This window comes from Ursus maritimus, unplaced genomic scaffold (assembly GCF_017311325.1).
Source record: "Ursus maritimus isolate PB19 unplaced genomic scaffold, ASM1731132v1 scaffold_1, whole genome shotgun sequence".
In the NCBI taxonomy this organism is placed as follows: domain Eukaryota; kingdom Metazoa; phylum Chordata; class Mammalia; order Carnivora; family Ursidae; genus Ursus; species Ursus maritimus.
Window position 1 is genome coordinate 15,090,763 of NW_024423343.1, and position 17,938 is coordinate 15,108,700.

Consider the following 17,938-nt stretch of genomic DNA (forward strand, 5'->3'; position numbering starts at 1 on the left):
AAGAGAAATGGGAAGGGAAGAAATTGTCAAAGAAATAATACAAGACAGTGAGAAGTCAGAGGTGGGAATGAGGGTTCAGGTAGTGAGGAAAAATGTCACAAAGGAGCAGAGTTTTAGCTCAGCCTTGAAAGATGTGTAGGATTCTGACCAATGGGGAGAAGCAAGGATCTCAGCACAGAGCCTAGCAAGCAGAGTCCAGACCGGAAGAGAGCCTGGTTTGGCCCATGAAACTGCAGAGATTCAGGTCCAAGTACCAGTTCCCCAGCATGGGCATCTCCAGACACTGATCTATGTGGTATCTGATGGAATCCTCATAGGCCAGGGTGGGCCTTTCTGTGCCTCTGGGACTACAGTGGGGATCCGTGTTGCCATAGGAGCCTCCCTATTGGAGGCTGTGGGTGAAGTTGTCAGGGGAGTGGCCGCCGGTGTCTGAGGTTCCCCGGGGAAGATCCAGCATCAGCAACCACCCCGCTTAAGAGAACCAACAGCCAGGCTCTTAGCACAAGTGTCAGGCACCCCAGCTGGAGCTAACAGAGGGGGAAGCCCAGAGGGTCCACAGTGCAAATTCTGCCCCGCTCCCTAGGATACGGTTTAAAAGTCCAGAACAGGGGACAGGAGGGGGCAAAAGAAACCCCCAGAGTGACTTTAAATGGACATGAGACACCTTTTGGGGGTCAGGAAAATATTCTAGAACCAGATTTTGGTGGTGGTGGCCTGACTCTATAAATTCACTACAGATCATTGAATTACGCACTTAAAATAAGTAAATAAACTATACCTCAATAGAGCTGTTTTAAAAAAGAGAAAGGAAATCGTTGCATAGAAAAACGTGGTCGTCATGTTCATCTGTAAACGGAAGTTAGTGGAATGACTTATGCGTCAGAACAGGATAACTAAGTTGCCTATTCTAAGCCAAAGTTAACAGAGCTCCCTTTGAGGAGTATAGCGATCTTCCTGCTTGCACATGGCCAGTGTGTTCATTTCTGCATGGTCACATATAAAGCACCCAGCACAGTGCCAGGCACACAGCAAGCCAGCAGCTGAGCGGCCGTTGTTTCGCTAACGGCCCAGGGCAGGTGGGCAGGGCCGTGCCTGGACTCCAGGGCAGGCCCACAGCGGCAGGGTACGAGAGCAGGTGGGCAGAATGCTGTGAGCGTCAGGGCTCCGCAGGGCAGGGACGGGGCAGGGACGAGAGGTCGGGGTTATTACCGCCAGTCAGGACCAGCGGGATGGCTCAGAACCAAGAGAATCTGGAGTCTAGGAGATGGGAATCCACCAGACTATTTTGCAACGTGCTTCAGACTGCCTGCGTTGTTCTGGAACTTACTCCTTGAAGGGGTGCAAGCCTCAGCTTCCTCCCCTGTAAAGCAGGGTGCATAAGGACACCCATTTTATGGCACTCTCACGGGGATTCATGGAGGTAACACGCATGACATCCTTGGCAAATTCTCAGTGTTAACGATTATTATTATTATTCCGGAACTCCCAAATGTGAGATTATTAGTGTCTTACAGAGAAGATTTCTCAAGAGGTTTTTCTAATAAAATTAACACCATTTTTCTGTATCTTTAAAGCAAAAGAAAGAACGGGAAGGATTTGGAAAAAAGAAGGGGAGACCCATCATAAAATCCAAAACACAGTTCTTGTTCCTCATACTGCAACCCCAAAAACCATCTCCTGCTTCCCATATCCATAGTCCGTTTCGACATCGAGGGCGTGTTGGTGCCCAGTGATCATGGGGGTCTTGCTGTGGTGAGCCTGTGTCTGCCACCCCCTCTACCTGTGAAAAGAGCATATCCTGCTCCCCCAGATTCCCATGATCCTGGGGAGAGTTCTGGGTCTGGGCCACGTTGGGAGGACAGGAAGCTGTGGGGCTGGCGAACGTCAGCATGCACGGTGGACAGCATCACAGGGCTGGTGATTCACAGAAGGGAAATGGGTGGCAGACCGTAGCAGAAACAACCAGTGTCCCCACCCAGCCCCTTCTGCTTCCTGTAAGTGCTGTGGAGGAGGGAGGCAAGACCCACAAAGGCAAGGCGGCCTCGGGTTCCCCACCGCACGCCCACGTGTCTCTTTTTGATAAATGCTACTGTATACATTCTTATTTCCCTCATTCTCAGTGTATTCCTGGGAAGGGGTAGGACAAAGCAATGTCACAAGTGACTCAAAAGGCATATGAAATTATCATCTATCATCACGGAGGAACGGGTGGGGGGAGGGGAAGAATATGTGACAAAAAACCCTAACAGGTCCCATTGCACACCACCTTTCTCCTTGTTGCCTGTATTTTGGCCAGGGGAAAAGCTAACAGAAGAAAATGATACCGTAGCAAACACTCAGAATCTCTTGGAAGAAAGACATATTTCGCTAGACTTGGGGAATGAAAGGAATTGCTAAAGCCCCCATGTCCTCGGGAATTTAAATTTACCCCAGGAGTTAGGATATATACATTCAAAACAAAATAACAATTGGATAGCTTGCAAAATTTCCAAGGTTTGATCTAACCGGTTCACTATTCAGGAACTGTCCTGTACGTTGAGTTTCCACTTACGCCCCAAAATGTTAGAAAGGGCCTTTGTTGTCACACTGATGCTAATGGTAAACTGTGGAGTAACCTAAATGCCCAGTAATGAAAGAATGATTAAATACATTATAATACGGGTGCCTGGGTGGCTCTGTCTCGGTGAAGCGCCTGCCTTTGGCTCAGGTTGTGACCCCAGGGTCCTGGGATCAAGTCCCGCATCAGGCTCCCTGTTCAGCAGAGAGCCTGCTTCTCCCTCTACCCCTAAACCCTGCCCGTGATCTTTCTCTCTTTCAAGCACTCTCTCTCCAATAATCTTTTTTTAAAAAATGAAATAATTATGCATAAAAATTTTTAAAAAGAGCTGTGTGGGGGCAAAATTCCACACAAATAGGAAATTCCAATTGAGTGTTGAAGCAGTCAACAAGAGGACTAATAACGTGAAAATAAAGATATACAAAAAAGGGAAGGAAACACACAAAAAAATGTTTAATGCAAGAAGACAGGGATAGATCCTCAAATATCACATTATAAAGATAGAATAAACAGAACAAAACTGATAAGCAATGAGTAAAATTGGAAGAATGCTTTCCCAAAAAAATGGGTTATGGGTTGAATTGTGTCCCCGCCAAAAAAAAGCTTTGGTGAAGTCCTAATTCCTAGTACCTCAGAATGGGACCTTACTTGGAGGTAGGGTTATTGCAGACGACCAGACTAATAGAACGGCGTCCTTATGAAAAGGGGACATTCGGACACACAAATGCACAGAGACAGAAGGTCAACTAATCTCGACAAAGCAGGAAAGAATATCCAGTGGAAAAAGGACAGTCTCTTCAACAAATGGTGCTGGGAAAATTGGACAGCCACAGGCAGAAGAATGAAACGGGACCACGTTCTTACACCATACACAAAAATAAATTCAAAATGGATGAAAGACCTAAATGTGAGACAGGAATCCATCAAAATCCCCAAGGAGAACACAGGCAGCAACATCTCTGACCTCGGCCACAACTTCGTACTAGACATGTCTCCAGAGGCAAGGGAAACAAAAGCAAAAATGAACTATTGGGTCTTCACCAGGATAAAAAGCTTCTGCACAGCAAAGGAAACAATCAACAAAACTAAACGACAACCTATGGAATGGGAGAAGATATTCACAAATGACCTATCAGATAAAGGGCTAGTATCCAAAGAACTTACCAAATTCAACACCCAAAAAACTAAAAAATCCAGTCAAGAAATGGGCAGAAGACATGAACAGATGTTTCTCCAAAGAAGACATACAAATGGCCAACAGACATGAAAAAATGCTCAACATCATTCAGCATCAGGGAAATACAGATCAAAACCACAATGAGATACCTCACGCCAGTCAGAATGGCTAAAATTAACAAGTCAGGAAACAAATGTTGGCGAGGATGCAGAGAAAGGGGTATCCTCCTACACTGTTGGTGGGAATGCAAACTGGTGTAGCCACTGTGACAACAGTATGCGGGTTCCTCGGAAAGTTAAAAATAGAGCTACGTATGACCCAGCAATTGCACTAGGAGGCATTTATCCAGAGGATACAAAAAATGCTAATTCAAAGGGGCACATGCACTCCGATGTTTATGGCAACATTAACAATAGCGCGCGTGCACACACGTACATAACGAAATTACTCAGCCATCAAAAAGAATGAAATGCTGCCATTTGCAAAGACATAGATGGAACTAGAGGGTATTATGATAAGCGAAGTAAGTCAGAGAAAGACAAATACCATGATTTCACTCATGTGGAATTTAAGAAAAACAGGTGAACGTAAGGGAAGAGGGAAGCAAACCGTAAGAGACTCAACTATAGGGAACAAGCTGAGGGTTGCTGGAGGAGGTGGGTGGGGGGATGGGGTAATTGGGCAATGGGTATTAAGGAGGGCACTTGATGTTAGCACTCGGTGTTATATGCAAGTGATGAATACATTATATGTTAACTAAATTGAATTTAATTTAAAAAAATAGAGAAAATCTGTAAATGCAGAGAAACTTTCAGCATCAAAAAACTCATACTGGAGAGAAACCCTGTTTCTACAAAGTAACCCATGCAGAAAAAGCTTCAGAGACCCCATCTTACTGTATAACGTAGAACTCACACGGGAAAATAATTTCTCTATACAAAGAACTGAGAATTAACTTAAGGAATCACCAAATGGAGAAGTTGCTTCTGAATGAATCCCACCAAGTCAACACTATTCAAAAGTTATCAATAAGGATGCTAATGGGGAAAGGTTGCTAAAAAACGTTTCATGAAGTCTGAACTAGAAAAATGCACGTAATGTTAGATACATATATGCCTTGTGGTTATCATTTTGTGAACATTTTACTCTAATCAAGAAGTTATTGAATGCCCACTCAGGGAACCATGACCATCACTAAGGCGCTGGGGCTAGAGGCGATTTCCAACAGATGTGCCCTTGGGGGTCTACATGCTTGCAAGTGGACAGACTACAACCAGAGGCAAGTTTTTGGTTTTGATTTTTTGGGGAGAGGGGGTCAGACTGAAACACATTACTTAAACCAGGCTATATATGTATATATACACGGCCTGCCTCAACCTAAAATTGCAGGTGTTTAGCGTGGTGGAAATACTAAGCTACCAAAGCTTAAAATCGCAAGCAGGTTAATGACAGAGAAATGAGGCACGATTATATTTAAGTTGATACACAACACGGAAGCTGCTAGAGGCTTTTTGTTAGTTGCAGGATTCCATACAGTGACCCGCTTTTATAGAAGTGTTTTATAAAGTGTTAATATAAAGGTACATATACCTGGTTTTGTCAGAAACAAACATCAAGCGGTCCTGAAGGCAGGGAGGGGTTGGTTTGAGACAGCACGACAGGATCTGATTCCACCACAATTACAGGATTCAATGTAGGCTTTATGGGTTTTATACCCAGATTTATGGCTGCCACATTGCTTTTAATTTCTCCCACAAATTTTATGATCTCTAATTCATGCTATGTGAATATTTTAAGTGTAGAAAACATCTTATCAGCATTGATTTTTTAAATGCTGACAGCAGAGAACCTGTGTGGTCAAAACCAAAATACAAAGGAGGCATCAGGAAGGGTTAGAGAAAGGCAGACCAGAAGGATGCTATCGCAAAGTGGATTAAGAACAGAATTTCTTAAGTAAAATATTCCTTCAAGTGGATTGGCTAGGCCAAGAAAAGAAAATTCCCCAAAGTTCTTTTTCAAAACAAGTATTTCAGGAATGTCAATTAAAGTTCGACTTTATTAATAGAGATTTTTTGGGGGAAAAAATATTGAGTTTTAATATCAGTAACTTTTTACATACCTTTATTTTTCAAACTTGATGTCAAGTTACAAATAAATAGTCCATACCCTGTGGCTACGTTGCTTATGATGTACACTTCAGGCAGAGAACAGCAATAACCAAGAACGCATCAGAAACGAACTCGCGCGAATAACCAACCCATCAGTAAGCGTAGAGAAAGTCACACGACACCGCATGACATTTCAGTGTGGTCCAGTATGTGCACAGTTAAAAGTGAGTGCCCTTTAGAACATCACAGATGTACGTCATTCTCTTACAAACGAAGAACTCACGCATCGGAGACTTGAAGTTTTAAACTTGTATCACAGGGAATAATTGCTTTAAAAACTGTAAAATGTTGTGTACTTTAGCAGCAAAAAAAAAAAAAAGTTATTCCAGGATAATCTTTAAACATTGCTGAAAAAACCGCAAGCTTTACAGAACACCATGGATATCCGATCCATTACTTAAAAAACAAAGTAGTACTTACAGAGACCACTTTGTTTTGTTCTACTGTCGGTAGAAACTTTCTAATAAAGTTGAAGCTAAAAAAATCCCAGCAGGAGAGGTGGGGACGGCTGCTGAGAAGACGCGCCAGCCGCGCGGAGGGAACCGCCAACCAGAGCTCTAGACTTATGGTCACGGGAAAGGCTGAGAAGTCTTATGTAAATAACTTCCAGAAAACAAGTTCTTAGGAATCATTCTTTTTAGGGTATTTCCAGGTGTGTTAGATTTAGCAACTGACTTTGACCTTCTTCAAAGTTTTCCTCCCCAGCATCTTTTGGCTAAACCAGTATTTTAATAAAATTATCGTTGTTGGGTGGGGTTTTGGTTTTGGTTGTTAACCATTTCTTTTTGAAAGGTTAATTTGAAAAGGTATCACTCTTCAAGTCACTAGAGATGGCCTGGCTCAGAGAGTGATTTGTTTGAAAGGGGAGGATACTTGATGTAATTTCATACTCTGCTGTGACATGACACATGGCATTTGAGATTCTAGGACTGAAATGAATTCTAAAAAATGAGAAAAATGAAACTAGATGCAGATTAAATCGGCCGTATTAGATGCTTCTGGAAAGAAACAACTTGTATCCAGCATCCGTGGTAAGCAGCATTATTTCTCCCGACACGGTTTCCGGTCACCATTATATTGTTCTCTCTCCTTTGAAGCACTGAACCTTTTTTTCTAAATACAACTTCTCAAAAATCATTTGAAAGCAAACAATATAAAGCATCAGAAACAAATTCTCCACCCACCCTGACTTAATCTTTAGATCACAACATCCTGACAAGAGAAGCTGTTTAATTTCATTGCTTTACTTCTTGGCAGTCTTCCCAAACTTTATGAAAATTTAAACTATGACAAGGAGAAACACACTTAAACATAATACAAATATACACAAATACAAGAGAAGTTCGAAACGGACACCATATTGTGGTATCTCCAAACACGGTGTGCGCGGCATGACCAAAAGCTACTACAGGGCCCTGGGCCTCAGCACTCCACTGTCCTACACAGGTCTACATTCTTCACTTTTGTTTTTGCCTTTTAATGCTAAAGTAAGAGCCAAAAAAATAACCAAGAGGACATAAGAAAACATGGTACCTATGATTTTTTCTTAAAGTCTTGATTTGAACACAAGTCACTGGTGTAATATACTCTTGATAATGCTCCAGTAACAAGACAAGCAACACATATGAAGACTGTGTACCATACAAGCAGTGTCTTTAGAATCATAACTAACTTCCACAGTCACATAAAAACCGACAACTTAAGCCTTAACTCACCTCAGTATCAAGTTAACTAAATTCTCATGTATCTTAGTAAGAATGCCAGGATCAGAAGCACTCTGTTTCCGTATTCTGGTGTAGAAAGGTTCTATTTCATAGAAAGGATAAAGTGCTTTTTTAGTAAGCTGCCAACACACACACACACACACACACACACACACACACACCAGTGCAAGCCATCAAGAAAAGAATTATCATTTTGAAATGCGACAGAGGATTACACATCCAGACCTGATAAAAGTACAGGAGTAGATAGAGAATCTTTCCATGACTGAGGTGCTCTAAGTATCAACAACTCCATGTACATATGATGGATGAAAAACAACAGCTTTCCATCCTTTGCTTCTTACACCCCACCCTAACTTTCAGAGTTGCTTCCAACTCTAAGAAAGAGTTTGGACGTTTTCCTAGTTTCAAAGCTAACTAGCAGGCCCTGGCTACCCGGAGTGTGAGGAACCAGAGACAAATTACCCACCCGTGCTACACCTGCTGTGTTTTCTTCTTTACTACTGAACATGACCTTCCAGTGCTATCTTGTTTCATGCAGCACCAACCGAACTGCCCTTTTCTTCCCTAATAAAAAATAAATATATATAGAAGACGCTGCCAGGCATATATTCACAAGTGTCAATTTCTTAAAACATAAGTATGGGTATATTTATTTCTCTCAAATGCATACAAGACAATAATTACACAGCAACAAATCTTTTGTTCAACAATGATTTGATTCATAAGCGTTTGAATTTACATAATTTCACATCCATACCCTTGCATTTTTAAATACTGTAAGTAAAAAAGCCCCCCAAAATAACCAATTCTTATATTTCCTATTTATCCCTCTATACATCCGAACTTTAAAAAGTTACAAACTGAACATTATACAGAACATATAAATCATGTTTAAAAACTTGAGGTTTTAAAATCACTGTTCCCCAAAATGATTCAGAAAGTCCTCATGCTGACAAGTGCAGTCCTAGGTGGTAAGGTAAGTTGGAAAAGGGAAGAAAGAAGAGACAGACACCAGTTTGCTGTCTTAATGTTTTACTAATCCTGTCAGTAAAAACGGCGACGTCATGAGAAGTAACAGTTTAGGTTTACTTCGAGGAACGGGGTTTGCCTCACAGTTGGAGACATGCACTTCAAGTATTTTCCTATTTGATCTGAGCTCCCTGTAGCAAACGATGCTGAAAGAGAATAACTATTTTCTTCCATACATTCGCTCAATGTCCGCCTGGTAATGTGTTTTAAGCTCTTTACGTTTCAGCTTGAAGGCATCTGTCACCAGACCAGTTTCGGGGGTCCACGGTTCCGGGCTCAAACGAATTTTTACTGGAATTTCAAATTTTTCTAGACTTGCTGAGATGGTGGAAAAGAAAAAAAAAAAAAAGTAAATCCAAAGAAAAACATACAATTAAAATTCTTGGCAAATAGCGTAACTTTTCCAGTCTTTGAACACCCATCAAAATGCACATCCCATGAATCTCGCTTCTAAATAATCCATCCCTCAAAAATGCTAGAAGTAAAAAAAAAAAAAAAAAAAAACAGAAAAATATGTATGAGAATTATAATAGCAAAAACTGTTTAAAAATCTACAAGGCCATCAACAGAATGAGTTAGATTAAGTTATGATACAGGCAAAAAATGGAATATAATTCGGTCATTAAAAAAAATATCTACATGGTACAGTGTGTGAAGATACTTACAATATATTGTTAGGCCAAAAGGGGGGGGGGGGACTTGCCCTTGTTTTAAATACCAGATTAAAGTATATGCATCTAGAGGAGGAGGACAAGTATACACCAAACGATAAACCGTGTACCTCCAGAGGCTAAGATCCACGATTAAGGAAAAGCAAAAGCCACACACCTATGTCTTGAGTTTATTATAAGGAGATCACTTCAGAACTGAAGAATTTAAGTTTAAAGAGAATCCTGTCATCGAACCAGAATACTCAGCGTAAGCTATGAGGACAGAATGTTTGCTCACTACTGTGTTCCTATACACTGCTGGATAGCCAGCAGATTCTCAACAGCAGAGGGCTGGAGAGGGGGAGAGGGACGGAGAAAGAAAGGGAGACAAGGAGACAAGGAGAGAAAAGGGAGAGGTTTTTCCAGCATTCATTCAACAAATATTTATTGAAAAAAATTACTGTGTAAAGTGCTTTACTAAACACTCTTTAAAAAATACAATAACAGTTTCTGTTCTCAAGTGGTATGCAATCTGACAAGGATAAACAGGTCAACGCCTGACCATGATTACACAGCGCGCACGCACACACACACACACACACACACACACACACACACACACCGTGCAGGACACACAGGCAGACTCACTCACTAAACTGAAGTTGTAAGTAGTACCTTGGGAGCAAAAAGAGATCAATTCTAACTTACAAGGTTATAACAAGGTTTTCTTCTTCAAAGAGTAAAACTATTTCAGAAGTGCTCTCCTAGAAGGAAAACCACTGTGAGCAAAAGCAAAGCCTGGACCTCAGGACTTATGAAATAGTTCTTTTTTGTTTTGTTGTGTTTGTATATATGTTAAAGCAAATATTCTTATTTTTGTTTTCTTCCCTTTTATTCTCTTATCTATAATAGGTATTAATAAGCTAACTGCATATCACGGAACAAGAGCAGAAATTCACTCAAAGGGTCTACACCCTCTTCTGTATGTGCAGCTGCGTGCTGGGCAGTACGGGGCGCTAGGCGGGAGTCTTCGTTACTGTCTTTACTCAGAAATCAACTAGGCCCAAGGGAGATGAGCGTGGGTGCCAAGTGGACAGGCAATGGGCTGGGAAGGTCAGTTTTATGTGTCAGCTGGGCTAGGCTAGCGTTACCAGGTCCTCACACACTAATCCAGGTGTTGCTCTGAAGGTATTTTGTAAATAGGATTAAGTCTGTAACCAGCTTACTTTACGTGAGGAAAATACTCCTAGATCATCTCAGCAGCCTGGTTTGGTCAACTGAAAGCCCGCAGAGCAGAGCTGAGGTGTCCCCAAACAAGAAGCAATCCTGCCTGTGGTCGGACCTCCAGCAGCTGCCAACGGGCTGCCCTCCTGATTTCCAGCTCTGCCTAAGTCAGGCCCCGAAGATCACCAACCAGCTCTTCACAGTAAGTCTCTCTATATACAACTGTTAATTCTGTTTCTCAGGTGTAAACCTAATATAGATTTTGCCTAAGAATGAAGTTGGATCCCTTCTTCACATCACATTAAAATGAACTCAAATGGACCAAGGACCTACATGTAACAGCTGAAACTAAAAAACTCTTAGAATAAAACATAGGGTGTCTCTTTGTGACAGATCAGGAGTGGTTCCTCAGGACACACACAGCAACAGAAGAAAATAATAAATTATCTTTTCAAAATTAAAACTGTTGTACTTCAAAGGATATCATCAAAAAAGTAAAAATGCAACCCACAGAATGGGAGAAAGTATTTACAAATTGCGTATCCGGTTAAGAGCCTTGTGTTTAGAATATATAAAGAACTTGTACAACTCAATAATAAAAAGGAAACCCCATTTAAAAAATGGGCAAAGGATCTGAACAGACATTTCCCTAGAGAAGACATACAATGGCTAATAAATACAAGAAAGGATGCTCAAACCATTAGCAACCAGGAAAATGTAAATCAAACCCACGAGATACCCTATTTCATACCCGCTAGGATGAGCAGAATCCGAAGGATGAACAGTAACAAGTGTTCGAGGACACAGGGAAACTGGAACCGAACACTAGTGGGAATGACAAAATGATGCCGCCATTTTAGAAAACAGTTTGGAAAATATTTGGAAAAAAATATTCTGGGGGCGCCTGGGTGGCATAGCGGTTAAGCGTCTGCCTTCGGCTCAGGGTGTGATCCCGGCGTTACGGAATCGAGCCCCGCATCAGGCTTCTCCGCTATGAGCCTGCTTCTTTCTCTTCCACTCCCCCTGCTTGTGTTCCCTCTCTCGCTGGCTGTCTCTCTCTGTCGAATAAATAAAATCTTTAAAAAAAAAAAAATATTCTGGAAAACAGTCTGGTACTTTCTCAAAAGGTTTAACATAAAGTTGACACAGGCCTAGCAATTCCACTCTTCTTCGGTACCTACCCAGGAGAAATGAGTACATCCACACAAACCTTGTGTATCAATGTTCACAGCATTATTCATTGACCACCAAAAGCAGAGCAACACAGAGGTCCTAGTCTCATTGCAGCCCCCCCAACACACACGCAAAAAGGGGGGATAGCACATACCCGTACAAGCCGCTACCAGGACACTAACAGTGCGGAAAATGCAGAAAAGAGTCTTAGACAGTTCAGGGTGGGCTGGGGGGGGGGGGGCAGGACGGAACTAAGGAGAGAAAGGGCCAACCCAGAACACAGAAGCTACAGGGACAAGGACACTGTGACTGGTGCACGTCCGCCAGGGGAGCACATGGTGGGTGAGTCGTGTGCAGGAGCCTGGATGCGGGCCTGAGAAGTCCGCTCTTCCAGCTAAAGCAGGAAATGACGTCACCTAAGCCCTGTGCCAGCAGCGCAAGGAACCGTCCGCACTCCCTTCCCGCCTCGGTCCTCAGTCCGTTTCACAGCCACTCACCTGAAATAGCAGCTTCAGAAAGCACTTTGAGGACCTCGTTTTCCATTTCACAGCTGTTACACAGCTCCTCCCAAGTCCCGTGAAGCCCTTTCTTTCGAGCGAGTTCTGTTAGTTCCTTTTGATTTGGCACGACAAACCCAATGACGTAAGAATGGTAACTGAAATACATGAAGGACACCTTGGCTGAGGATCTGAACGGCACACCGTGGGGGCTGCAGCCACTGATCCATGGACGCTGTTGTAATCCATTCACGACCGCTCGAAGGAACACACGTGACGCGTATTTGGTACTTAGCGCGCGGACGTCACGCACAGCCAGCCACCTCCCCAGGCTGACTCCGAGTGCGCGCCAGAGCTCTGACAGAGTGCGCTCAATAAACCTTCCTCGGATATGTAGTGACAAGGTTCAACTATGTGTAACTGTCAAGAATACTTCCATGTATACATTTTTTAAAAGAAAATTATAAATATTAGAAAATTCAACTTTTAAAAAATCAGTAATTCACATTAACAGGTTAATCAAAAATAAAAACTTATGTAAACAGAAACTGTATCTAGGGGCACCTAGGTGGCTCAGTCGGTCAAGCGTCTGACTCTGGATTTCGGCTCAGGTCATGATCTCAGGGTGGTGAGATACAGCCCCAAGTCAGGCTCCACACTCAGCGCAGAGTCCGCCTGGGCTTCTCTCTCCCTCTTCTCCCCACTCCCCTGCTCACGCACTCTCTTGCTCTCAAATGAATACATAAGATCTTTAAAAAAATATATTTAAAAAATAAAAATTAAAAAAAATTGTATCTAAAGAAATTTGGCAGCAAATCGAAGTAATGTGGTTACATTTATTTCTTTTGTTATCGAGAGAACTGTTAATAAAAGAGCTTTAGGTACGCCTGCCGATGGCAGTAAGAGATGGTAAGCAGCATGAGGAAGAGAAGGGCAGTCTGGTTAGTATCACCCAAGTGAAAGCCAGCACTGTAGCATCACTAAAGCAAGTATCTCATAACTAGCTAAAGGGCAGAATGATTTATAATTCAATGTAGTAAATCTTTAAAGTCTGTTTCTAACTGGTTCTTCTGATACCAGATTTTACCTTCTCATATAATTATTATGTCAACCCCTGCAGTAAAGTTCCTAGGCTGGCCACAGTGTCTGATCATTAACACTGGAGAGTAATTACTACATACAATACCGTTAGGGAAAAACGTAATCACAGTGCCGATCGAAATTTCTAACCCTGGCATTTTTAACTTTAAACTGTCCTTCCCAACTGCCTCTATATCATTAGGGACTAGAGATGCTAGGAGTTAAGCCACAGCTTAACACGGCTTAAGGCAGAGCCCCCAGCCCTGGTCCCAAGTACGCTCGAGTCTACAGCAGGGTCGTAAGTGCTGAGCAGGGTTCAGCTTGATGACTCCCATCCTCCCACATCCTTCTTTACTCCCCTTTGCTCTGGACTGGTTCTAGGAAGCTTCCCTGTGCTGAGGGGCGGGTCCCTGGGGGTACCAAGGCAGCAGGAAGGAGGACTTGACTTTCTTCCCCTTCCTACCACACACGACACCGCACTGAGATGTAAAGCAGAAAACAGGGACACAGAGGAGGACGAGGCGGGGAAGCATCACAAGGACAGAATCAGTTACTGGCTTTCCTGAGAAGAGCCGCTCCCAGAGACAACAGATAAGAAGGAAGAGTTCTTAGTATAGTTTTACGAGGAAGATTCATCTAGGAAGGAAATGCCAGAAACACACAAAATGTCTGAGGTCAAAGTAACAGAATTCTACTTTCTTACCTGTTTGCATATGCACAGATGTTATCTATAAGGGAGAGGTTCTTCAAAGCTGCCTCTACTTTCCCGAGAGAAACATATTCTCCGGCCTGCAGTTTCACAAGGTCCTTCTTACGATCTGTGTACAACAAAGGCCGGGAGGGGGCACATGGAAGAACAGAAATACCTTGAATACATATGAATATTGGCCATTCCCTAAGTAATCTGCTATCAATTAAGTTTATCATCATAATTACACTGAAATTAAAAGTACACTGTAAAATTAGGCCCTGATTTTTGTACCTTTATATAAATTCTTTCAAAAAAGAGAATCAGCTTCTGGTCAAGAGCCCCCAGCATCAGGGCTTCAGGCATGTTCCGCTGAACAGGTATGTTCCTGAGACCCATTAACACCAGGAAGGTGAAGAGTTCTCAGTGACATGTGAAAGCGCACGTTCTACCTGGAGAGCAGCACACCCCCTCAACACAGAATGGTAACAGTAAGGGTCAAGCCTGTCCAACCTGCTGATCTGGAAAGAATTCCCACTAGTGAAGCCTGGGCTGAGTCTTGAGGGAAGATGGGCAGTAACCAAGTGGAACAGCCCTGGTAAACGACAGACACGTCAGCCTGAATCACCACAGCGCAGGGGACCGGGAACGGCCGACAGTAGAGGCGGGGAGGTGAATGGGGCCACAGAACGGAGGCACACTGAACTGAGCCCCTAGCTGCCACTACGGGTTTTCTAGCAGCAACGTGGTCCAGTGAGATCAGTGCTGAGGGCTCCCATGGTCTGTGAGAGTGTGTGTTTACGGGGGACAAGCATGTCCACTGAGAGGAATTTCTTGGAGGCCTGACGTACGATCATGGTGCAAGGGCAGACAGAAAGAAGAGAACGATCTTGAGGCACGTTTCACACGATAAAGCAGTAGAATCTGGGTAAGACATGGGGAGATGACTGAGGAGTCCCACCTCTCCCAGGTTTCTAGGTAGCATGACTAGGACAGAAATGCTACTAACCGAGAAAAAGAATGTAAGAGGGAAGGCAGGGAGCTATTTTTTGCCCCATGGGTCACAGTACTCCAACTGCCAGGCCTTCCTTATTCTCACAGGCAAGGCCAGGACCTGGTTCCAACAGGAGAGAGCCCTGTGCAATAACTTCTCAATAGCAAAGAGCACACAAAAATAAATACTCCCTACTAAGAATCTGGTTCTTTCAGGGTTATCTAATAATTAAAAATACCACTCCTATTGAACAGATTTTGGTATCTCCTAAAATGTCAAGACTTGAGACTTTAAATACTCCCTATTAAGAATCTGGTTCTTTCAGGGTTATCTAATAATTAAAAATACCACTCCTATTGAACAGATTTTGAGATCTCCTAAAATGTCAAGCACAGTCTCTATTATAAAATTTTGTATTCCAGGGATGAAAACAACAGACCCTATCAACACCGCAGAAAGACATATTCTTATATTATTAAACAGCTTCCCTAAATACATAGTTATCTCTTTTGTAAAACTATTTCAGAAACATTCACTGTCAGAAAAAATATATATATATGTATTAGCTGGCTCACCAATAATCTTTAAACAACCATCAGGGTCAAACTCCCCAATATCTCCAGTACAAAGCCACCTCTGTCCATTCTCATCTTCAAAGAAATCAGCTTTCGTTTTTGCTTCATTTTTGTAGTAGCCTATTGTCACGTTTTGGCCACCGATAAGAATTTCACCCCTGGGGTGTGGTTTATCGGTATTAAAGTATCCACCTAATAAACACAAAATAATTAAGAGTTAATTCAAAATTTTTATCCCTATTTACATCATGTGAAACTTTGAAACTATTAGTTTCTAAGTAGGGATATCTGATTTTAATCCAATTAGAATTTCCCAAAGGAAACGAGGCAGACAGCATGAATGAACAAAACTCACTCATGTAAAACTAGGCGCAAAATTTCAGCTGCGTACCCGTAGCACTGATGCTTTTACACTAGTATTCCAAGCAAAAATTACACTGAAAAAGCCAACACCTGTGATATAAAAAAATCATGTGTACTACACAGGTAAACTCCTTCAGGGATTCTGTAGATTCCTATATATCTGACAGAAGTACTAAATCATGTAATTCAATAAAACACATCTCTAAAGTGAAATTACACTATATTTAAAAGATTTATGCCTTACAGATAATTTCAGAATGACTCCAAGCTTATATTTATTAAACATTTTCACTAATTCTGCTAAAAGATAACTGAAAAATGGCATCAAACCCTCAGAATCTTTACTCTGTATAAAAGAAAAATGCAACCAACCAATTACTGATAATGTGTACACACTGACAGAATCAAATACAATTTTAAAAGAGTGATTAGTATTTAAATGGCAAAACAACAGTTTTTATGAAATTATAGTAAAAATTTCCTTCTGATGATTCTAGATCGAAGCCATCGGAAAAAAAACAAAAAGAAAAAAGAAAAATCCTCAGTTTCATAGATTACATTTTATGATTTTGCTTCTACAAAATAAACTTAATCATTCCTAATTTACTGACACCATTCATTTAGCAGATTTCTCAAGCTTTTGCCATAATTCTTACTTGCATTCATGCAATAAAATAAGCAAAATAAAAACAATTATAATTCTTCAGAATCATTCTTGGAACAAGCAAAATAAATGTATTCGTATAGCTCTAGATAAGACAGCTATATTAAACCCAAAAAAGCACTTGTGGGTGATTTTATTTTCTAAAATAAGGAAGAAAATAAAGCGCAATTCCAGTTTCAAGGTTTAATATTATAAAATTAATGCTCTGTGGTTAAAACAGGTTCTTACCTTCCTCCCAGTTCTTTAATTTGATTTCACAGCAAACTAATGGTGCTCCCACTCTGCCGGTATTGTAGTCCCACACTAGGATGCACATGAAAAGAAGTATTTGATTACAGTGGTGAATAACAGCCTCGTTTTTCTAAATTACCAAAAATGATGATTTATCCCAAAGCTTTGACATCCCCAGAGAACCTGTAAAAGGAGTCACAAACTGGTGAACCCCAAGTTGTGTGGCCCACAAGGAGTTCTGTTTCTTTATTCTAAATTGGTTACTGACATTTAAAAATCAAGACATTTTACACAGAAGGGTGGAATCTCCAGGATTTCCAGGAATCTCCCACATTTCCAGCACAGCAACAGCTGTAGCCCCCATCAGATGGGGTGTGCCTGCTCCAGCCCCCCCAGTTCCTGCCCTACACCCATCACAGATCTTAACCGCAGGGCCCACTTCACTCACTGAAGCAGCTGCCTGGCTCATGAGTTTGGAGCCCGTATCTTAAGGATGATGATCACAATGGTTTACACCCATTCCACTTTCTTATTAGAACGGACGGCTTTGCAGGACGAATAGCCTCTCCACTCTCCTCCGTCTATCACTATTTCAGAGCGAGACCTCCAAAGCCTCCCCGACAGCAGCTTATGCTATCACCCTATTTAAACTCACACACAGGAGTTCAGAAGCCCAGGCTGGAGATTAACTTCCAAGGGAAAAGCACACACCACTACTGCGAATTACTACTGCATTACGTTTCCTCTTCAAAGATCATTCGAGTATCAGAAATAAAAGGCTGGTATTTAATAATTTATAGGTTGTTTTATTTACAACATAAGCTGTAACTGATTAATCACACTCAACGCAGATCTTAAAATCAGAAACTACAAGGATCCTCAGAAGAAAGGAACCGTAGATGCACGTATTCGAGATTGCTCTTTTATTTCCTGCAACAAAGCTTAGAAGTCACTTCCAAAATACAGAAAACATAACTAAGAACAGGAAACTACAGAAGTCATGTAAGATAAACCTGACGTAAGAATGGTACACAGGAACATTCAAGGTAAAAAGGGGGAAATGATCAGTTAAGAGGTTTAGTATCTGTCAGTATCCAGAAAATACAAGGTAGCTTTTCCCAGTACTGAGAAGCCAAAAACT

General features: G+C 41.8%; 1 protein-coding gene across 2 annotated transcripts in view; it reads right to left on the reverse strand.

The window, feature by feature from the left end:
* Positions 1–8,247: 8,247 nt before the first annotated feature.
* Positions 8,248–17,938, reverse strand: part of ACSL3 (acyl-CoA synthetase long chain family member 3) — a 67,547-nt gene continuing 57,856 nt past the window's right edge. The window contains exons 11-15 of one of the 2 annotated variants that reach the window (XM_040639857.1): positions 16,795–16,869; positions 15,540–15,731; positions 13,986–14,100; positions 12,203–12,360; positions 8,248–8,976 (exon numbers count right to left, since the gene is read on the reverse strand). In XM_040639857.1, the coding sequence (XP_040495791.1) occupies positions 8,819–8,976; positions 12,203–12,360; positions 13,986–14,100; positions 15,540–15,731; positions 16,795–16,869 (698 nt within the window). In that variant the 3' untranslated portion in view covers positions 8,248–8,818. Of the gene's footprint in view, positions 8,977–11,271; positions 11,358–12,202; positions 12,361–13,985; positions 14,101–15,539; positions 15,732–16,794; positions 16,870–17,938 lie in introns of those variants that run through there. The other variant, XM_040639862.1, reaches the window with a different exon arrangement.